At 43.8% G+C, this 21,075-nt stretch overlaps 1 protein-coding gene across 5 annotated transcripts in view; it reads right to left on the bottom strand.

Moving 5' to 3' along the window:
• Nucleotides 1–272: 272 nt before the first annotated feature.
• The window catches only part of TEAD4 (TEA domain transcription factor 4), a 57,268-nt gene continuing 36,465 nt past the window's right edge, over nt 273–21,075 (bottom strand). For 4 of the 5 annotated variants that reach the window (XM_055711142.1, XM_055711140.1, XM_055711138.1 and 1 more), the window contains 8 exons: nt 20,735–20,869; nt 19,856–19,899; nt 17,600–17,655; nt 16,685–16,815; nt 15,538–15,711; nt 4,632–4,772; nt 3,024–3,176; nt 273–512 (listed from right to left, as the gene is read on the bottom strand). In XM_055711142.1, coding sequence (XP_055567117.1) covers nt 399–512; nt 3,024–3,176; nt 4,632–4,772; nt 15,538–15,711; nt 16,685–16,815; nt 17,600–17,655; nt 19,856–19,899; nt 20,735–20,869 — 948 coding nt within the window. In that variant the 3' untranslated portion in view covers nt 273–398. The other variant, XM_055711139.1, reaches the window with a different exon arrangement.

A 21,075-nucleotide genomic window follows, 5' to 3' on the forward strand; every position in this document is an offset into this window, starting at 1 on the left:
GGTAGCATGAACATTTTAAACCTATTCATATATGGTCAAACCCGTGGAAGCTGCTGCCACTGCCCTACGTGCATGCTCAGATACCACTCCTTTAATGTGTATGATCACACCCTGTGTGTGCTCTGTGGGAAATACATTCTAGAGGGTGCTGTTTGTGGTGAAACTCTCAAGCAGTTATTTGCCTGTTTCTTTGACTCAAAGTCTTTTTCCCCATTGGCACAAACCTGAAGATACAACCTTATTTGAACCTGTCAATCAAAACGGCTCAGAGGTGCTTTTCTGAAAATACACAATATCTGCAGTTTATTTTTCAGTTTGGTGTGAGGGGGCAGGGGTTGTTCAAGCACAGGCTTTTTTCTTAAACATGCATCCCATGGACGACTCAGGGCAGAGAGTCTCTAGTCCTTCACCAGCCGGTAGATGTGATGCTGGGCCCCGTGGTCACTAGTTGACACCTCAAAAACATATGCTATGCACAGCAAAGTCTCCTGTGTGTCCCTGTTTGTCACAACCTAGACAGAAAAGGAGAAGAAGCTGAGATGGCAACTGCTGTTTCACTGCTTACATATTCCAACACATTTAACATACAGCAGAAAGTCAGGAATAGGCAAAACCAGAGAAGACCAGGAATGATACACTTGGTCACCACAATACCTAGTCTGTGTGCCCACACAGCCAAGCAAAGCACTTTCAAACATCAGGACTACAATGCAGTGAAGAGATAGCGGGGTGAGCAGAGTCCATGGTGTAGAAAACAAAGCTGTGACCAAGCAGAGACCACCTATGTGGATGCAGATCCGTTAGGTCCTCTACCCCCCACGTGTAGTGTTGCAGATTTCAGCTGAGAGGTGTTTCACAGAAAATCCCTTTTTGCTTTGTTTGTTGGGTACAGAGAAACCACCTCCTGTGGCACATCCACTCCTGCTCATGTATGTTGATGCATCACAGCCATGAACAGTTCTTTCCCTCCATCTGCTCCTGCCTGTCAGTGGTAGACACAGACCATGAGGATTATAGAGTATAACTCATTTTACAGGAGACTTGTAGGTTTGGCTCCATTGTGTCCTAGTTTCAGAAGCATGCACTGCCTACACTACGTGGCAGGAACAAGCAAAATGTTGCACCCTGAGCTTCTAGCTCAGCTTCCCTCTCTCTGTCACTGCACGACTTTGCACATTCTTGTCACCTGAATTTGTGCCATAGCTGAAGCTTCAAGCAGTTCTCTACTGCTGGAGGAGATGCATTTTTATCAGCAGTAGCACCATCTCAACTGCAGAAGCAAAACATACCAGCTGGAGGCTTGAACTGTACAAAAGCCCCAACTGTTCTTGTGCAAACAAAGAAAATAGCTGTTTTCAAACTTGCTTATTAATTTTAGCAGCCTGATTTTGGTCTATTCTGTTTTCTTTTCTTACTTCATTGCTTGCGTTTGCAGCTGTACTAACCCTTCCCCTTTCTTCTGCAGGCTGTTGTGAGTTACACACATCCAGGCATCAGAGCCTTGTCTGAAAAATGGGCTCTGAAATCTTGGGAGGGCTAGATCCAGAGCAACGTGCAAAGCAAGATAAAATATGCTTGTGAGATTAGGGGTATCTAAACTCATGAAAGAGTCTAGAAAAAAAAATAAATACTCGCCTCAGATTTTGCTAGTGAAGACTGAGGACTAGCAGCATGCCTTGCATTAGGCGTGACCATTTTTCAGCTCCCCAGTGGGGAGTATGGGGTGGGAAATGCTCAGCTTGCTGCTCAGGGAGCAGGACTGCAAGGCAGCGTATTAAAGGCTGTGCCAGCACCCACATGAGACCTGCCTCTCTGTGACAGGAGGTAAGACATGAGATTACTAGAAACATAACATGTTTTTATGTTTTATATATTTTATACCCCAGTAGAAGTATAACTATATGAAAACTTCGTTCGTGGAATTTATAGCAAGCGCTGGCCTAAGGAATGAAACATGCAGAAAGCAGTCAGTGCTCCTCAGCATGGATTACATACAGCCTTCCATCTCTCTGTCCCTGCACCCTTCACACTTTTGCTCACATTAAAAAAAAACCAAACCTCTTAGCATTTATACTCCTTTTTTCTTCCAGATGCTAAAGACCTTAGTACAAACACAAAAGAGTAAAGCCTCCTAAAGTCCTGTGAGGTATATTATTAACATTGTGTTTTAGCGCTGAGGTACCTGAGCCACAGAGCAGTGAAATGAGTTGCCTGAAGTTCCACAAGATCTCCAGAGAATGGAACGAAGACCACTTGATTTCCATTCTTTCATACAGCTGCTAGCATCTCTTCTGCTTACCCAGCCTCATGTTCTCTGGGTGAAGATCTGTGACGCATCTTGTAGAGGCGAGCACAGAACTCAGTCCAGTAGGAAAATCCACCTTCTAAGCTGTCTTTGCCCTCTTCCCAAATTTAGGCTGCACCTGAGCCTGGAAAGGTTCCTGGTATATAACAGTCACTAATGCAAACCTATAGCCTTCTAGCACTGCCCTACCTAAAGATTGCAGCAATCCATGAAAGTGTCACAGAGCTTCTCCAACATGCCCCTTCCTTTAAATGCCTCCATTTTTTTTCCAGGTTCAGGCTGGTCATGAGGAAACAACTTTTTTTCCCCCCCCTACCTGGTCCGTAAAGAACTCCCCACGACAAAATTATATAGCCACTTAACAGTGCTCTTGGGTTTTTTACCTTGCAAAAAGGTCTAGGGCATAGAAAGGACCTCAACATTTGCCCAATAGTGGAATAAGCATTTCCTTCACTGACTTTTGCATCCTTCTCCTCCCTTTATCTTTCCTTTTTTCTCTCTCTTACTCAGGTCTCTCGAATTCTTCCCTGCTGCTTGTCTGCGTGAGTTACTATCTCTAGAGCTCCATAAATGGTCCTGAGGTATAATACATGTGAGAGATACTAAGTTCAATTAGATACTGAGCTGTAAAAGGAAATCTGCTTTGACTCGCAACACTGAACTCCTGCATGGGGCTTACATGTTTCCAAGCTCCAACGAAAACAGTTGAAAGTCCCACCTGTAAGATAGTAAAGTTCTCCAGCACACTGTTCATCATATACTTCTCAGGAAGGTGCTTGAGTTTATGAATGAAGTTTATCATGTATTCGCAGAGAGGGGAACGGTGAATGCGATAGGAATAGTGTCCGTTTTCGTAGTGTGCATACTCTGTCTGCAATGCAAAACACAAAAGAGGCGCATGGAGCTGATGTTCCCACGTGAGCAGCATTAAACACGTAAAGGGATTCAGAATAGAAAAATTACGATGGCATTTTCAAGTCATTTTACTAACAGTAATGAGCCGATTAATCATTCCTCTACAGTACTTTGCACCCAGATCAGTCTCCTCAAGGCCTCTTAATTTCTTCAGCTTGATTTCTTTTTTCTTTAAAACAGTGGGTTCCAGCTCATGAGCAGCAAAATGCCAAGGTGCTGTGAAGAGTAACTAAGAGGAGCAGACCAACTGTCAGCTGTACTATAGCATGATCTGCATCTCTACTGCAGAAATGCTAGGTGTGAATAAACTGAAAAGTTAAAAACTACTAGTTTAGCAGGACCAGGAAGCTCCTAGTAATGATGGTAATTGTATGCTCAGGATGCTTCAGAGCTGGAAAGGACTACCTGTGCAAGAGAACGGAGTATCTCCGCTTCCCCTTAGGAGAGGGTCTGGCCCGTGTTACACAGAGGGATTCACATTCACATCTTGGCTCCTGTGTACTTCATCTTCTTTTGAACATAAATTGAGGTTGGATTCTGTCATTTCACAGGAGACCTTTAAATTCCTGTTACCTCCTTTCACCCCAGGAGCTTGGTCTCCTTTCCTATGCACCATGACACCTCTTTGGCCTATCTATCCCATCATGCAAATGCATAGCCAGATTTCAGGCACGTCTGTCATCTGACTGAAGACAGGTCTTGGGGAAGGATGTAGTCTGACCTGACTGCTTACATGAGAACACCTGGTGTTCTGCACATTACTGCTCCTCCTGCACGTAAAGGCTCCTTGCAAAAAACAGCAGCAGGAAGCAGCTCAGAGCAGCTCTCTTGGCAGCTGAATTGGCATCAGAAAGAATTTCTCCAACACCAAATATATGCATAATTATGCAGCTCCACTGTTGCTTGAGCTGTAAGTGTACAAGCACTAAGATAAACCCCATAAAACCGTAAGACTATATTCTGTAAATTATTAACAGTCTAGTAATTAATGGCTCTACTCTATAAATGATCTGTTTAAAAACACGGATGAGAGCAAAGTGTTGCCTGTTTGTTTTCACCTTTCTGGACTGCAAAACAAAGGTCCAGGTTTCCTAGCTTTTCTTTGCTCCCAAAAAACCCTGAAAGAATCACCAGAGTTGAGAATCTTACATATTCACATGTCTTCAGAAACTAAGATTTAAGGAAAAAATAGCAAACACTACCAGACCTTCAATGAAATCCTGAGACAAGGCCATGTTGCAGGCTGGAGCAATCTCACACCTGCAGGTCTCAGAAATAATAATCTCTGGCATCCATCCCCCTGACAACAAGCATAGGATATATTTTGCCTCGAGATACACACAGGATGCAAATACTTGAAGTGACAAAACAGCAGCCAGAGAGAACTTTGCACCCTGGTATCTGCGCTTACCTCCACTTTCTCCACCACCTGCTTTCCAAAGGAACACACTTTGGTGGAACACGTAATGACCATGTTTTCTGGGCTCTCATATTGGCTGGAAACGCCATAGAAAGACCTGGATTCATCTTCAATATTGGTGTTCAAATCAGCCTAAAAAAAAAAAAAAAAAAGGCAAGAAATATATCATTATCAATGGATGGTTGTGGTGGTTTTTCACCTAGGTTGTGTAGCCAAGTTTGTAAGATATTGGAGTGTCCAATCAAGCAAGCAGGGGAAATATGAAGATTATGCACTAAAATCCAGTTCCTTCTTCACAAAGTGGTGGTAGGGATTTGCATACACATTGGGGAAATGTGGTGGAATAACCTCTGAACATTAAAAACATGACACAGCTCCTTGCCTTTGCTGGTATTTACCGTAACTGCACAGTGTAGGACAGCATGGAGGTACTCACACAGCGCGTGGAGAGCAGACAGGAGGGCAGTGGAGAGACAGGGCAATGCAACAGACAGGCACTAAGGAGGAAAAATGAGGGTACAGCAACTGTAATAAAGCTTTTCCACCCTGCGTATGTAGGTAAGGGAAAGAGACAGAGCAGAGAGAAGGAATGGAGGAATGTGTGAGTACACACACACATTAGGCTCAGGTACTATGATATGAAGAATGTAAGCAGACAAGATGCGCGTAAGGAATGTAGGTTGCTGATGGATCCAGCCCAGCTCCACCTGAACACAACCCCACCCCCATTAGCAGCCAGTTTTCACATGTGGGTGCCTAACATTGCCCAACTGAAGCCTCACGTTGGGACCCCACTCCTAGAAATCCCGGTTGTCTGAAGCTTCCACCAGGGGTCATTCAAACCGCGCTTATGAAAGGAAGAAGCAGTTTCCCCGAGGCTCTGAAAACACAACTGGCGGTGGGAATGGCCAGCTCAGCTTCACCCCTGTCAAAACCGAAAGGGCAGAGCGAGCTTCCCTGTGCTCCACAAGCCCAGGTGCCAGCTCACATCAGCAGCAGAGCCATGGTCAGTGCCCACAGGCTACTTCAGACTATTCTATCCTTCCTGCTGAACCAAGGGAAGCAGGAACTGAAGGAAGTGTACTCCTGCTACAGTGGTGCAGCGTGGACAGGACTGCGTTAGATCCCATTCTACCATGGTTTTCTCAGCCAATGTCAGTGAAGGTTTTTTATTCAAGCTCTAGAGCAGTGCTTAGGACAAGCAACGCCAGCCTTGGAACCGGACCACCTCAATAATGAATCCCCCTTTTCTTTGCCATACGAAACACTCTCTTCTTCTCTGCCATGAGATAATGCTTTTCACTTCTCTTGAGTAGCAATTTCACAAGAGGTTTAAGTCAATCTAGAAAGTGCCAATCCAGCCTCCTCCCCCCATCTGTAGCCACACAAACTTACTGCTGCCTTTGAGCCATCATTAGCAATTGTAGGACTCTGGTTAGCCAGATGAGAGGGCTGATCCCAGCCAAAACAAATTTTGTTGTGGGTTTGGTGGATTAGTTTTCAGTCAGACAAGAAAGCTCATGTGGATCTCCACAAAGCTACAGGGGCTGGGAGAGGTGGGACACACAGAAGCCAAGGACACAAAGACTGCCTGGTTTGATAGGACAACGTGAGTCAGGTTGGCTTGAGCCTCTTGGGAAATTGCACCTCAGAGTTGTGGTTTGATCACACCAGGCTGGTCCTGACACCAAGACAGAGCAGCCTCACTGTCCCAGAGCAGTCTGTGCCTCCCCATTCCTCCTGTGCCGACACAAATGTTTCTGTAGCTCTATTGCAAGACTCACTGAGGAACCGCTCAGTTAGTTCTCAGTGGAATCAGTTCCCTGAGCTGATTCAGAAGCACCTGTGTATGTTCAAGGCAAAGAACGTGTTGGGAGGATGGGCAGCAACAGGGAAAGCAGAAGGCAGGACTACTTCTTCTAGTGAATGCTGCGTTTGAGTAACTTGCTAGAAGCCACGCTTTGTGGTCATTCCTTTCAAGTTACAAGTTCTGCCCCTAGACAGCTGAGCTGGGCCATCTCTGTACCACAACACTCACCAGAAGCTCTCATCACAAAGGGTTATTGCCACAGAAGAAGTCACCATTTTTCCAACATTGATGCCAAAAGCACCAGCAGGAAAAGCAGCCATGTAATAATGTCCAGTATTTCCATTCAATCCAATTTCCATGGCTGTTAACTCACCACTTCAGCTGTGTGGAGAGGAGATGGTAAAGAAAATAAAGTAAACCATCCTCCCATTTATTTCAGAAAATTTGGTTCCATTAGCACAACACTGGGGCATTCCTGCCACTGTGCCATTGTGCACACATATTTCCACCTAAAGAAAAACTACCATCTGCATTAGATACATGATGCCACAGAAGATCCAAGCAAACAAACCAATAAAATCAAATTACCATGATTGTTTTTTCCAAGTACAAACTCAGAAGCAAGTGAAAGACAGATTTAGGACAAGTTTTTCATGAAGTGAAGCAGGCAATGCACCTCCTGGGCTATCTCCTAGACCAGCAGTTGTAGCATTCGGACAATTCTACTGGGACAAAGATTCAGACCAGGCAAGATGACAGAATGCCCTGATGTTCGCATCAATGCTGACAGCATTAGGGACAGACGTACAGCTTTTACTCGGCTGACTCCACTCTTAAGGGAGAGCATAACAGCACAATATTTAGATACACGATCACAAATCACTCTTCAAAAGGACTGTGTTGTTTCACACAGTTTCTACAAAAATCCTTAACAGTTGTGCCATCTTCACCACAGATTATGGATGAAATAAAGTCCGTTTACCATAATGTCTTGTCTCCTCTATGATTCCCCCTTTTAAGTAGAATCCCTCCCTCTGAAGTAGTGACAGATCTTCAGCCCTTGTGACTACGCTTAGCCCCACATGCGTAATACATTCACACCAGTTTACACTAGCTGTGCACTCATTCCATTATGTTTTCCTAAATTTGTCATCTCCTGCATATTATATATTCAAAGGCATCCTCTGATTTATCAGGAGATAGTCATACAAAGCTGGCAATTACCTTATTCTCATGTTTGCTTCTCCTCAGAAGATAGCTTCACAAAACAATTTATCCAGCTATTCTGAATAGGTTCCTGACTTCTTTAACAACTTATCCCTTTTTGCCCCCATAATTTTCTGTCTCTTCACTGAGCTGAAAACAGGTTTGGGCACACATATGAAAACGTATCGGTAAACCAATCTGGATTTAAAACTTTTTTTAAAAATCATTTTACATCATTCACATTTGCACCACTGAGGTAGCAATAACTATTGCACATGTCTTAGAAACAGCAGCTGGAGGAAGAGTGGAAGCTTTTACATTGTCATGACCACCTAAACGACTGTAACGCCGTGTTATATTCCAATGGTTTGTCCACACTGCAGTAGCAGATGTGGGCAAATCCAGGCTAGCTTTAACCTAGTAGCACAGGTATTAATAGGAACAGGGCTCAGGCATTACGACTTAATCATAACTCAGGCTGCCAAATTAATTATTATGGTCATGCTGAAATCCTTGCTATCAAATTTTCCCCACTCTAGTTATGCAGCTATTTTGTTTGCACCACAAAATGCACATGTATTAGAGAGCAGCAATGCCACTCTATTCTGGTTGATTTTTGTTGTGTTACTGTAAGTCATTTACACATCAATGCAACTAACTGTAGTGTTTATTTGACCCATCCTCCAGCTATCTGAATAAAGATTAACTACTTCCCTTCTCCAAAGAGTAATTAAAACAGGAGTCCTTCACAATATTGTTCAGCTATTTCTCTTTGGGGCGATAAAAACAACATATGGACCCAATTCTGCTTTCCCAAAGAAATTGTCCCACTGAGTCAAAAGAACAAAAGGTCAAGGCTACAGAAGCTTGGTCAGACCACTGCTACATAAACACAGCAGAGGCTCTCACTGCAGAAGACAAGTATTCTCAGGGTCTCACTAGTAAAGTTATGGTTACATTCCCCTGAACTCTTAATGGCAAATTAAAAGGTAAGTGCAGTCAATGAGGCAAAACAGAAAGGTGCTAGTTCCACTTCATGAGGAGAGCTTCACTAGCCCTAAGAAGCCACTCTAGGTGCCTCCACAATTTGGCAAGTCTCCCATCAAAAGACCAGACTAGAATTTCACAGCTAGTTAACATATAATTAATCAACATCAAACTATTTGGCAGTAGATAAAATTATGGTAATACTGTTTGAATTAAGCAGCCATTGCCATTCACTGCGATTATGTACAATCATGTTCCTGGAAGGCCTGTTGCAGTGAAGCAACCGGGTCATGTTGGAACTCCCTGACACTGACTTTGCCACTTTACTTTGTTCTAAAGCATGTCCCATATTATGGGCTAGGACTGTCAGACACGTCTAAGGTTGGTCAGTCAACGAGAGCTGCACACCCACTTCCTTCTGTCACCTCTGAAAACCTCAGCCCATAAACATACATACGTGGAATTTCAGCATCTCCAGGGAATGACAGCAGCAGCTAGCTGAGGGCTCCAGTTCACCTCAGCAGGAAAACGGAGCTCAGCACCTCAGACAGGTACTGATAGCACTACAGCTACAGCTTATTTACTTACATCTGCTGGTTCCAAGCCACTCATCGAAGTTAATTACTGCCCCCATATCAGAGTTTACTTAGCACACACATATCTGCTCTTGAATAATTCGCAACCTAGTTTATTCATATAAACTGAAAATGGCAATGATGTACATGAATACATGACCAAAGAACTGCTCAGGAATGGAACTCAAATCTGTTAGCTTTTCCTGCTGTAGAGATGGTTACCTCCTGAAGGGAATCAAGGCAGAAAATTGAGCAAGAACACTGTTACCTGCCATGACCTTAGACCTAGAAAATAGCTTCTAAATAATAACTGGGCACTGAGGTAAATCACTAATGGATGCAGTTAAACTTCTGGGGAATGCACCAGGGCTGTATCATACTGGACATCATGGGGTCTTGAATGGCCAAAAGAACTGCTTTTAACTTAACATCTAAAACCGCTAGGGCCTCCATGCCTAGATTCCTGTGACCCCTTCAAAACACCTAGGTCAGCAGGACTAGAAACCACATTGCTGCTTTGGGGAAAGGACTTCACTCTTTACTTTCAGAGTTTCTTTCTCTAGAGAAACCCTTGTGGCCAAAGCACACCCAGTCCTGGGGTGAGCACCCAAGGTGAGCAAAGAAAGGTCTGCTTTACTCTGTCCAGTACCTTCCATCCCTCAAAGATGCAAGGGAATAGCAGTGACTATGACTTAGAGGAAATTCATCTTCCCAGCACTTCATCAGATAGGAAGGCTAGTCTTCACTTTATACTCTGGGAATGCTGAATACATAACTGAATGCGATTCTGACCTGGAGACTAGAACCCTAGGTGCCTCAGCTCTTCACTGGCAAATGCTCTAGTACATCCAACAAGTGCGACAACTCTTGAATACGTTCCTTACCCCAGCCTAGGCAGCCAAAGGAAACACAGTCAGGATTTAGGGAAGTCTGTAGCCAATGGCCTGAGCTGCCTTGCTCCCCAGGTCCCTGCTAGCCACAGGCTGGGACTGCCGCAGGGACAGCAGCAGCGTTCAGCTAGCTGGGTGGTGTCCAGCACTCAAACAGCTGTTCTCCGTCTCTTCAAAGGCAAAGGTAGGAGATCAAATAGATGAGGCATATTACAAGCTAAATCTGAGTTATGAGCCACCAACTGGACTACATTACTTTATCTGACAAAGTCAGGGTTCTTGCTCTCTGTCCAAGAAGCTCTAGCTGCAAAAAGCTGTGCACACTCTAGCATAACGGCAATCTGATGTGTCTGGGGTGCATCCAACTTACCATGCAAGCTCAGTGCAGTGCAGGTGACACACTTGCCCATAGCTTGCCTGATGACTTCCAAATATGCTGAAACTACAATCACTGAGGTATCTCTGATCTAGCACATCTCAGAGATCTGCATATTGCATGCAAGAGAGCTGATCTGTCTGTTATGGGAGAAAGATCCGAGATTTCCTTCTTTCCACAGAAGTAAGCAGAATTTTTAAATACCTACAAGACAAGATTTCTAGGGAGAAGAGATTTGTTCAGGGAAGGGCATAATAACCCTGAACAAGCTAGTATTACTTTTTTAAAAAAATCACATTGGTTGTCTGAGTCTCTTAGCAGCTTTGCTGAAAACAGCTCTGATGAGCTTGAGTGCATCACTCAGCTTCTGCAACCCCAAGAAAGAAACACAGAAGAGTTGGCATTGTTCGCTGTCCTAACCACATGCTAAGACAACATTTTTGTCTGATCTTTGGTGGAAGGAGTGAATTTCACAACTGATAACCGAGAAAGGCCTCAATCCCACTAGGATGAGGCTGTGAATCAAAATTTCTCTGAAACTCTTCACAGAAGGAAATGTGACCTTTGAGGATCAGTCTTCAGCTTATCTGAGGCTTTGAAAAGCAACGATTAGACAGGAGTCCAAATGGCCTTAAATGCCGTGAGAAACCATAGCTTGCTGAAATCTCGCACACAGGTGCCATGTGGTCAATGGAAAGGCATATGCTGAACAATTCTTGAAGATCAGTCCAAAATTTGTGCCACTGCAGCTTCAGCCTCCAAGAAAAGGGGAAGGGAAGAGTTTCCAAGCTAGCCAAAGATAGCAGAAGGCCTTGCCAACAGTATGGGTAGCTGTGACCCAGCTAGCTGCCCAGGATTGTGTTATTTTGACACCCAGCAGACAGATTCCCTCAGCAATTCAGTCCTTCAATCTGCTTTTTGCTGCCAACAACCTCTGTACTGTTGAACACTGCGGAACAACTTTGGTGAAAGAAGTGCCACTGCCAGTGTCCCCTTACGTACGGTAGCAACTGGTAGGAGGTGGTGCTGGTGACTGCAGGTGAAATGAATGGGCTGTCAGATCCATTCTCAGAAAAAGTGTGCAAAGACAATAAAAAAAAATCTCTGTTGCTGGCTGCTGCCTTGTTTGCTGCCTCAGAAGGAGTGCCAAGGACAGAATGGACATGGAGACCAAATTGCCATCTCCTTGCTCTCCAGGCGGTTTCTGCCAGGTCAGGATTGAAGGCATACAGTGGTCAGGACAGGGTGCTGAGCGGAATTTGCATTGCTGCTGTTTTGACTGGATCTGCTTGGCACAGGATAGAAGCCAAGTGTAGGACAGCAGTCTCTGGCCCACCCCTTCAGACCCTTCCACAAAAGTGTCATTCATTTACTGGAAGGAAAACACTCAGCAATTTGACTGTTCAGCTCGCCTGTCACCGAGAAGAAATTACTACATATATTCAACATTGGCAGAAAAGGTCTCCTGAGCAATTCCCCTGATCCAGCCCTCTGCAGAGGGCTGCTCTGGACAAAGTACTGCTTGCCCTGAATTCCTGGTTTGTCATTTTCCTTCCACCTTCCACCCAGAGTCTCACGACTTCTGAAAGCTTTAAGATGCAAGTGCACCATTCTACTAATGTGCAAAGCCCTGAAAACGCCTCTTCCCCAAACTATTAATAACAATGCATATAGGAGGAGTTCATGGAGAGAACCAAGTTAACAGGTGGCAGAGATAATATTACACTGGAAAAGAGCAGAGCTGTCACTGCCCATGTGTCGGGAGGCTAACGTCTCACATTCATTGTCGTGTGCTAGAATGCACTTGGAGCACAGAGAAATGTCACACAGATGTCATACGCGACCTGCCAATCCAAGCCCAAGAGTTAGTTCATTGTACCAAACTCCCAATGCCAAAATCAAGGAAGAATTGCAAACACTGCTTATGTTTCAAACTAATCAACTTTTAGCTAGTGTATAAATAATTTAAAGTACCATTGAACAAACATGAACATCTCTTTCTCAGTCACACTAGATCTTAAGTGCTATCAGTGATGTCAAGAAACCCCAACCCCGGTGTTTAGAGGTGCACAAGAGATCATCTGCTATATTCACTGCTTAGTGCAGTAACAGCAGGTTTCTGGCTTGGGTACTTCAAGCCTAAAACTACATATATACAAAACCAACTTAACAAATGCCTTGATTTTTTAAGTCTTTGTCACCTGCAACCACCACTTCAATTCAGAATCTCTGAAAAATCAATCATATCTTCGTGTCTCAAGATACCCCCTTCAAGTATTTAACTCTACTCACCAAGTTTAAGGTTATCAGTAATCTGCTTTTGGATAATACTTTCGTCCTAAAATGATGCTAGAAATTCAACAGTGTAGTAATTGCTTTACCCAACATATCTCTGGACATCAACAGTACATTTGTATAGCTGTCCAGAGCACCCTAGCATATACTCTTACAGAGGCATGAAAATACAGAGGGGTGTAAGAATCTCAGCTGAAATCTAGTTTTCTTCTATTAAACTTTTTTTAAAAACACATTGCCTTACCTATGAAAAGTGTTTGGGGGGGGTGGGGGGGTGGGTTTGCACCACACACTTCTATTGCAATACACCGAACTCGGGAAGTCCCATGACACGTAGCACAGTCATTACAGGCATGGCTCACATGCTTGAAGTATAAGACTGCATTAACACAATATTTCAGGCACGTTGAACACGAAGTTTTGCAACAAAAAGACTTGTAGTCTTCCTAAAAAACAGTCCAAATTTTCTGGAACAAAACTTTTGGTTTTTTTTTTTAATTGCTTTACTTAAATTGCCTTAGAGATCCTAGCTGAAATCTTACAACAGGAATAATTTAAGTACTCTTGTGAAACAGTGCAAATCAGAAAAGTGCCCCAATCTTTTCTCATCCAGAATATAGCATCAGGAATGGTGTTTTCATCCCCTACTACTCTCTACACTGAGAAACAAATACAAGATCAAATTACTTACTTCTTAAAAGTCTGAGAAGCTCACATTCAATCAATGACTTAACTTTGACAGCCCGTAGCGTTTCACTAAACCTGATATTAACTCCAAATGGGATTAAACAATGCAATGGTACCAAAAAAAACCAAAACCCCAGAAAGTCAAAATATTAAACCAAGCCCAGAAATATCACTGTCATTATAAGTGTATAGATGCAGAGCCCCAGGACATCATATATACATATATACATATATACACATATATTGGAGTAAAGGTGTTTCAAATCCTATGTTAAAGTCTATGCAAACCCAATTTCAGCGAGCTGATACCCTCTGAACACCAGGCACCTCACATGGGCCCAGAAAGAGTCAAACATCCCACCATGTAAATCCTTCAAAAGCCTAACTGAGGCTGGTCAGACATGATGCATACGCCACATTTATCCTTCTGCTATTAAAAACCAAACACAATCCCCAAACCCAACCACATAAGCACAAAAGCACACCAAAGGTTTTGATAAATAAAATCAGAGTTGTACTAGATCACAATTTCATTCTGATTTCTCTCTCCTTAAGTCAAGGAATTCAAAGGTTTTTTTTCTCTCTACATAACTTCTCCCTCTGATCTCTTCCTTTTGTTTCCTGAGATTTCCACAAAGCACTTCAGAATGACACTACACAGAAGCCGGTGCTCTTTGCCTCGGCATGAAGTTTCCCGGGATCCTTACCCCAAGCAGGAAGAAGCTCTCAGCTCCAAGGACCATTTCTTAGAAGCTATCCCCCTCTCACTCTTTCTCCTTTCTTTTGTCGCATCAGACTTCTGTTTCCTTTTCCAGACAGCTCCCAGTAGGGCCATCACTACCCAGATTTTACCAAAGGACACCCTTCTCAGCAAGGTGCTGCTGCTTCTCCCAAGTATTTCGCTTCCACCCAGAACAGGGCTGGTCTTTCACTTTTTGTTTCACCCTTCCCAAGCAGGCCGTTGTACCCTGACACAGGCTAATCCCACGAGGGGCCCAGCTCAGTAGCACAGAGTCTGTGGGTAGCAAAATTATGTGTCTCCAAGAACCACCAGCAACTAATGCTCTAAGCACCAGACACTTGGGCAGATTCCCAGCCAACATTCTCCAACGAGCTTCTGGAAAGGCTAGGCTTGGGACAGCTGGGAAGCTGTATCTCAAGGCACTTAAGTTAACTCTCCCTTCTCCTGAAAGAGGAGCTTTCCAGCTAAGAGGCTTTTTAATGTACGTATGAGCTATGAAAGTTCATTTCTCATCATCTCACTCCTGACCTGGGGTTGAATTTTAAGTGGCAAACTCAAGGTGAAAGGCTCCAAATCCCATTACACATTCCCTCAGCCATCTAGCATGCAACTGCCCCAAGCTGCTATTATTCTTAATTTTGTAATACATATGATAATATCGATGGCCAAAACTATTTTGTTTGTACCCTGAAGCACAATGGCACAGTTTTTGCAAATATCAGCTAACTCACAAAAATCCAAATTGAGTGAGGAGGCTTTTGCCAGGCTGATTTCTGTCAACTTACCAGAAGTCATTTCAGTAATAGATTATCAGCATAATCCAATTTAATTATATGTCTCCTTATCTTTTGTCTGTCCTTGTGCCTGCAGTACATATGCATCTGTAAATTATTAGTACTTGAATAACACAAAATGCAGCTAATGAGATAGAAGAAGAGATGGAAAAATGTTGCCTCTGACTAAGAAGTTACTCAACACGGAGAGACGTGAACACATAAGAGCACGCAGAGAATAATTTTCTCTGAATTCTTCTCTCATACACAAATAAAAATTTTAAAGGGCCCAAGTCACCATTAGCAAATAAAATCTCCAGACGCTGGTCAAGAACAACTCTACAAGATGACATTGTGAAAGACACATCTTGCTCCAGGCCAGGAGTGCCTTGTGCACTCAAGGGAAGGTCTCCAGTGACAGCTGTGCCTGTACTAAGTGGCCTGCACAGGGAAAAATTGTTGGGAGGCAGCAGTCTTCTAACAGCTAGCAAGGCCACTGCTTTTAAAGTGAGAAGTTTATAGCGAAGAGGTACCCTACAAAGGGTCCTTCCCTTACCCAGAATTTGACAAGGAAGAAGGCATTAGCTGGCCCCCTTTCAAAGAGCTCCTTCAGGCCCCCTTTTTTCTCAGGGAACTTGTCATAGATCTGCCGGATATCCACTGCCTCGAGGTAGGGGTCATTGTAGCTGGGGCTTGACTGCCCAATGTGCACAAACAGGTGTTTGTTATACTGCAAGAAGAGGAAAAACATGGAATTAGGACATCGTTCAGTACCACTCAGTACATACTGAACATGCATGGCTCTTCACAGAAGACTGCTGGAAGTTGCTGAAGATTTGATAGCACTTTCTGAAAGAGCAGAAGTATCAGCAGAAATATCTCTGCCAATACCAGCTCATGCTGTTCCTTCTTTCCTGTCAATACATCCAACGCTTCTTGCTTCTTCTGAAACATTATTTTTGGGGTTTTTCCTATATTCACTCCCAAACTACTGCCTCACGCTTCTGCTATATAGCCTAAAATAACCTGAGATACAGTGTTACCGGTCACAGGTCACTCAGTCAAACATTAATGCTCCTGTCCTACGAAAAGCTGCCTGAAATCCCACAGCAAGGTACCAGCCAAATACTATCATCTTTTCTGCACTTTCCTATCTCAGACAGAAGAAATGTAACTGGCCCATCACCCCTGTGTCTCTCAAGATGCAGTATCACAAGGTTGAGCGAGACAGGCAAGTCTTCCACTTCCATTTTATAGGTGGCACCATGGAAACACACCGATGCAAATTCATCCCAGTTGCCCCCAGATTTAAGTTCACAGCACACCAGAGAAATATGTGGCTTCATGTGACCTTGCTATGATCCGATTCTGTGTCTGTCCTCCAAGGCTGAACAGGACAGCTAGATAGCCCGGCAGGGGCTGCACCACTGCCTTATGGCCTCAGTGCTTTGAGCATGTGAACACCCATGACCATGGAAAAGGAGGCCAGAAGCACACGGCACAGAGCTGGCTACATTGCTATAGGCAATTCTATCCTCTAAGAGAAGGATATCTTGCGTTTCCCAAAGAGGGCTTTCTATTCTCAGCAGAGCAACAAAGCAAGTATTTCCATGCACGTATAGTAGTATAACGTATCCATGATGAACAGGAGCTACCTGAAGACCAAAAATTAATAAGGGGTGGAAGTCAGGTGTGTGTCTTACTGTGTCTTGGTCTTGTTGTTGTTCCAAGAATGCAGAGAATTCTAACATCCAAAGTTTGGAGCTAGCAACCCTTCGTCCTTGCCAAGCTGGTGCTGATGGGGAAGGCGAGAGGCCAGCAGGAGACTCAAACCCTAAGCACACAGGATTTATATAACAGAATTTAGAAAGAGAAAAGTTGGTAACAGCTTTCCAGTAGAGCACCTGTTGTCAAAGCTAGCTAATTACACTTTCTTATGACTTCAGTCATCATGTAACAAAACCATTCAAAAGGTCCTCACTCTACCTGTCCTCTAAATGGCTTGTTCAGTTACCCTCTTCTAAGACAGCACTGTCAGAGTTGTTAATGATATAAAAGACAATTTACCTGATTTTGACACCAGAGAAAACATGTTCAGCAACTTTAATAGGACCTAGACTGAGACCTAAATGAGCAGTGAAATAAACTGCTTTAGTATCAGAACGAAGCATCGTCATTAACACGACCACTGATCTCTCGAAATGGGGAAACTGAGAAGGAAGACATCAGTTGTTCCACTTAACAAGAAATTGGAAAGGCAATCACGTTAGAATGGAAACCAGTGTTTTAGTACATGCAGCATGGTGGAAGAACAGTAGATACGTAAACTTTTATTTTCTGCTGAGCCAGAAGGAAAAGAAACCCCAAAACAATTAACCTAAAATGGGAAAAAAATGTTTTTCAAAATAAAACAAAATTTTAAAGCTTCAGCTCTCTTGGTAAAAGGATGGGAATGGGCGATAAGGGGAAATCATACAAAAATTAACTTGGGGCTCACTGAAATGTTTAAATAAATAGAAATATTATCTTTAAAAATTAATTTCAAAACTTCTAAAGTGTTGGCTATGTTTGAAGTTGGAATATAATTTCAAAGCAAAGAGCTACATTTCCTTACCTACCTGGTAATGGCAGTGGAGGCTGTACAGCATAAGGTTGTTGAGAAAAAGGTTTCACGCTACAGAAGTACACAAAGAGAGATGGTTAACAAAAATCCAAAACAAAACACACAAAAAAAGATTTTTGACCAACTGTTTGCACAGATTTGATCAAGTATTTCTCCTGAGGGAGGAACTGGCATAAACGTCTCTGGGAGATTATCTTTCTGTATGGGCAAGAGAGGGTCGTGGAGAAAGACTCCAAAAACATTAAGGGGCCAGGACTGGACCGAAGATTTCCTTCCAGGTTCTCCCCGCAGACTTATTATTCAGAGATCCTCATCAGCCTGTTAATACACTGGTGCCCATTCATTTATCCTTTCCTTTCCACCACAGATAGATTTAAATTTATGCAAGTGGATAAACATCTGGGCCAGATGCCCCTCAGACTTCTAGGCCCAGATTCAGAGATGCTCAGTACCCACAACTGAAGCTAGCTTTCAAGACAGCTCAGCTCCTTTTCAACACCACTGCAAGAAAAATCAGGATCTGGAGACATATCTGACATCAGGGGTGGCAGATACTTCAAGTTTCTAAAAGAACCTCTCAGGTTGATGTTTCCTCATTCACTTCCAAGCTAAAGGCATAAAATCTACTTTTTATTTCTGTAATGGCTTCTATTCTTCTACTAGCCATTTTTCCCTACAAGATATTTTAGTAGTATGTTTCCTGATCTGCTCCACAAACATTAGCAATAGCACGACAGCAGGAACACGTGGCTTGAGTGAAGAACATTTACCCTTCCAGCTGCTCGTCCTTAAGCTGGCTTAAATTGCTCCTCTTAGGTCACGCGATAAAAAGCGTGCCCCCATACAAACAAACAGCACAGAGCAACAATGGCCGGTGGAGCAACCTGAATAATACTCTTGACGCAACTACACCCAGAGCCATCACTGGTGAACGGATCAGGATCAGCCTATCAAAAGGCTCATCTCCACACCGGGGTAAGGGAGCCCCAGTAACACCATCAGAGAAACAGAGCCCCTGCCCTGGCCCCTCCCAGGGCTGCCACGGGAGAGCCATCTGCCCCATTGTCCAGGTTTGATTTATTATGGGGCTGTTCAGGGAGAATATGACTTATCACATGTAAGAAGGTCGGTACAGTTGTCTTGTCAGTGCCCTGCACCTTCTCAGTGCAGTCTGTCCTATCTTCTCACTAAATTCTATTTCTAATGGCTTTCCTGCACGAGGTGTGGGTGTGTTTGTTCCAGGAGTGCCAGCAGCAACCAAGGGTGTGATCATTAATGATTATCAAGCCAGACTGCCCAGCAAGAGGCTTGGGAGCCAGCCGCCTGTGCCTCCAGGAACAAGGATGCCTTCAGAGGGACCAAGAGGTTCAGGCCAAAGGGCAGAGAGACTGTGGAGTCTGGAAATTGACTGACAGAGGAGTTTGTGTGTGTGTTTATCTCTGTGGGAGCAAACTAGGGAAAGTGAAGATCCAGCTACTAGGTGGACTGTGTATCTAAGCCCAGTCACTGGAGAGATTCACAGCGTGTGTGTGTTCATGCACACACACGCACACACGTCTGTGCGAGTGAGAGAGGCTTGCATCAGCAACTGGAGTGGGGCTGTGGGCTCAGGGGCTCACCCGTCTGGGTGCCAGCACACAGGGGCACAAGGGACACCAGGACAGCTACTGGACGGATCCACAGTGCAGATGTATTTCCCACTAACACACTTCCACCCTCATTAGCCAGAGAGGGGTACAAGATGAGGCTGCTGGGGCTGTTTGTATCTGTGAGTGCTGAGCACTGTCTATGCAGTTCTGTGTGACCAGCCATGTGTGTATGTGCAATGTATATGCACATTTGTGTGCACACCTACCAGGAATACATGCTCAGTCTCACTGCTGGTTGAACTTGGGGGCACGGATAATGCAGCAGCCTCGCCTCTATCAGGCTGCTAGATTCACCAGCTCCCTAAAATAACCCATATTAGGCTGCTTGAGTCATGGGACATATTATTAAAGGGGTGTAATCCATGTTGAAGGTACCACATGAAGACATAAGGGTTTATCTATTTAAAATTCTCTCATGACTCAGTTTGTCTTCAGCCATAGGCCTAAAGTCTCAGATCCACAATCAGTGAATCTCTCTGAGAGCAAAGACGACATTATCATAGCATTTTATAAATCCTGTAATAGCTAACGGTGCTTGTCAGGCAGCCTAGAGGAAACAGCAGAAGCACCGGCTTTGGATGCTCACATAAAGGAATACTCACTCTTGGGAAGATCCAGCTTGGCCTGGCAAAGCTCCCTGCCAAAACTGCAAGAGAACATACAGGCAAAAGTCACCACTCTTAAGACAGAGATGAAAAGCAAGGCTTGCTCCTTTCTTAGGAAAGAAACTGCAAGCTCATGGACTTCTAAAGATGTGACAGAGTTATCTCTTCTTTCTACATTCCCAGTTTCATCCTTGTGGAGGTGCTGACAGGTCTTCATTTTCTTTCTACACACTACGAGTAGTGACATGCAAGCAACTGAACCAATATTGGTTTTTAATGTTAAATATTACATATGCACCTTGTGCCTCTGTCTCCAAAGTTTTAATGATGCCCGCTCTCTTAGAGGGACCATTTTGCCCAAGAGAGCTCCACGAGAGTATTTTGGCAGAAATCAATGCTCAGCAAAAGCTCACTAGGTCCAACTCATAGGATAGGGGATGCTGGCAGGCCTCCACTATTAAGGACTTTCTGTAGGGGCCGTGAATGTGTCATCTAAGTAATTAGGATGAGCTTGGGAATGATAAGCTTGAGTAAGGGTCAGGATGGCCCAAACAGTTTTAATCCAACACGACTGTGGACTAAGTGATACAGACACCTAAAAATATTTCAGGCAGCTGAAAACCCAAAGGATTTGATTGTTCTCTCACTTGTGTCTTTTTAAACAAAGCATAGAGTGAAATTCTATTGTTTCACATCAGTGTGAGCAAAGAATCAGTCCCAAACTGTTGAAGCCATGTAACAGATTTATTCCACAGAGACAATGCCTTTTGGCCCATTCTTTCTGATGTTCTCACGATTATCCTGAGTAGGTCCCAACACCCTTTCAAATATTCAGGTGCCTTCAGCCCAACGCTGCCAAGACACTGATTTACTCACCCCAGAAACGGCAGGGTAGGCTGGTCGTGGGAGACCAGGTAGGGCCATTTTACTATGGAAGGCAGTTGCAGAGATAATCTGGGCAGATGACATTGTAGCCATACTCTGCATGGCTTTATCTTTAGCTGCCTGATCCTATAGCAAGAATAGAAACAGAAAAAAATGAGTTATTATAATGATAAACAAGTTGCCTGGTCTAATGCTGTATAACCAAGATTCTCATCAGCTTCTTTGTAGGGAACAAGCATCTCTGAAAATCTGGGCAGCAGACTCACCAGTAACTATCCTAAGAACTCTTCAAAGCATGTTAAGTCTTTCAGCCATTATTATAGCTTCAGATG

This window comes from Falco cherrug, chromosome 5 (assembly GCF_023634085.1).
Source record: "Falco cherrug isolate bFalChe1 chromosome 5, bFalChe1.pri, whole genome shotgun sequence".
Taxonomy (NCBI): Eukaryota; Metazoa; Chordata; class Aves; order Falconiformes; family Falconidae; genus Falco; species Falco cherrug.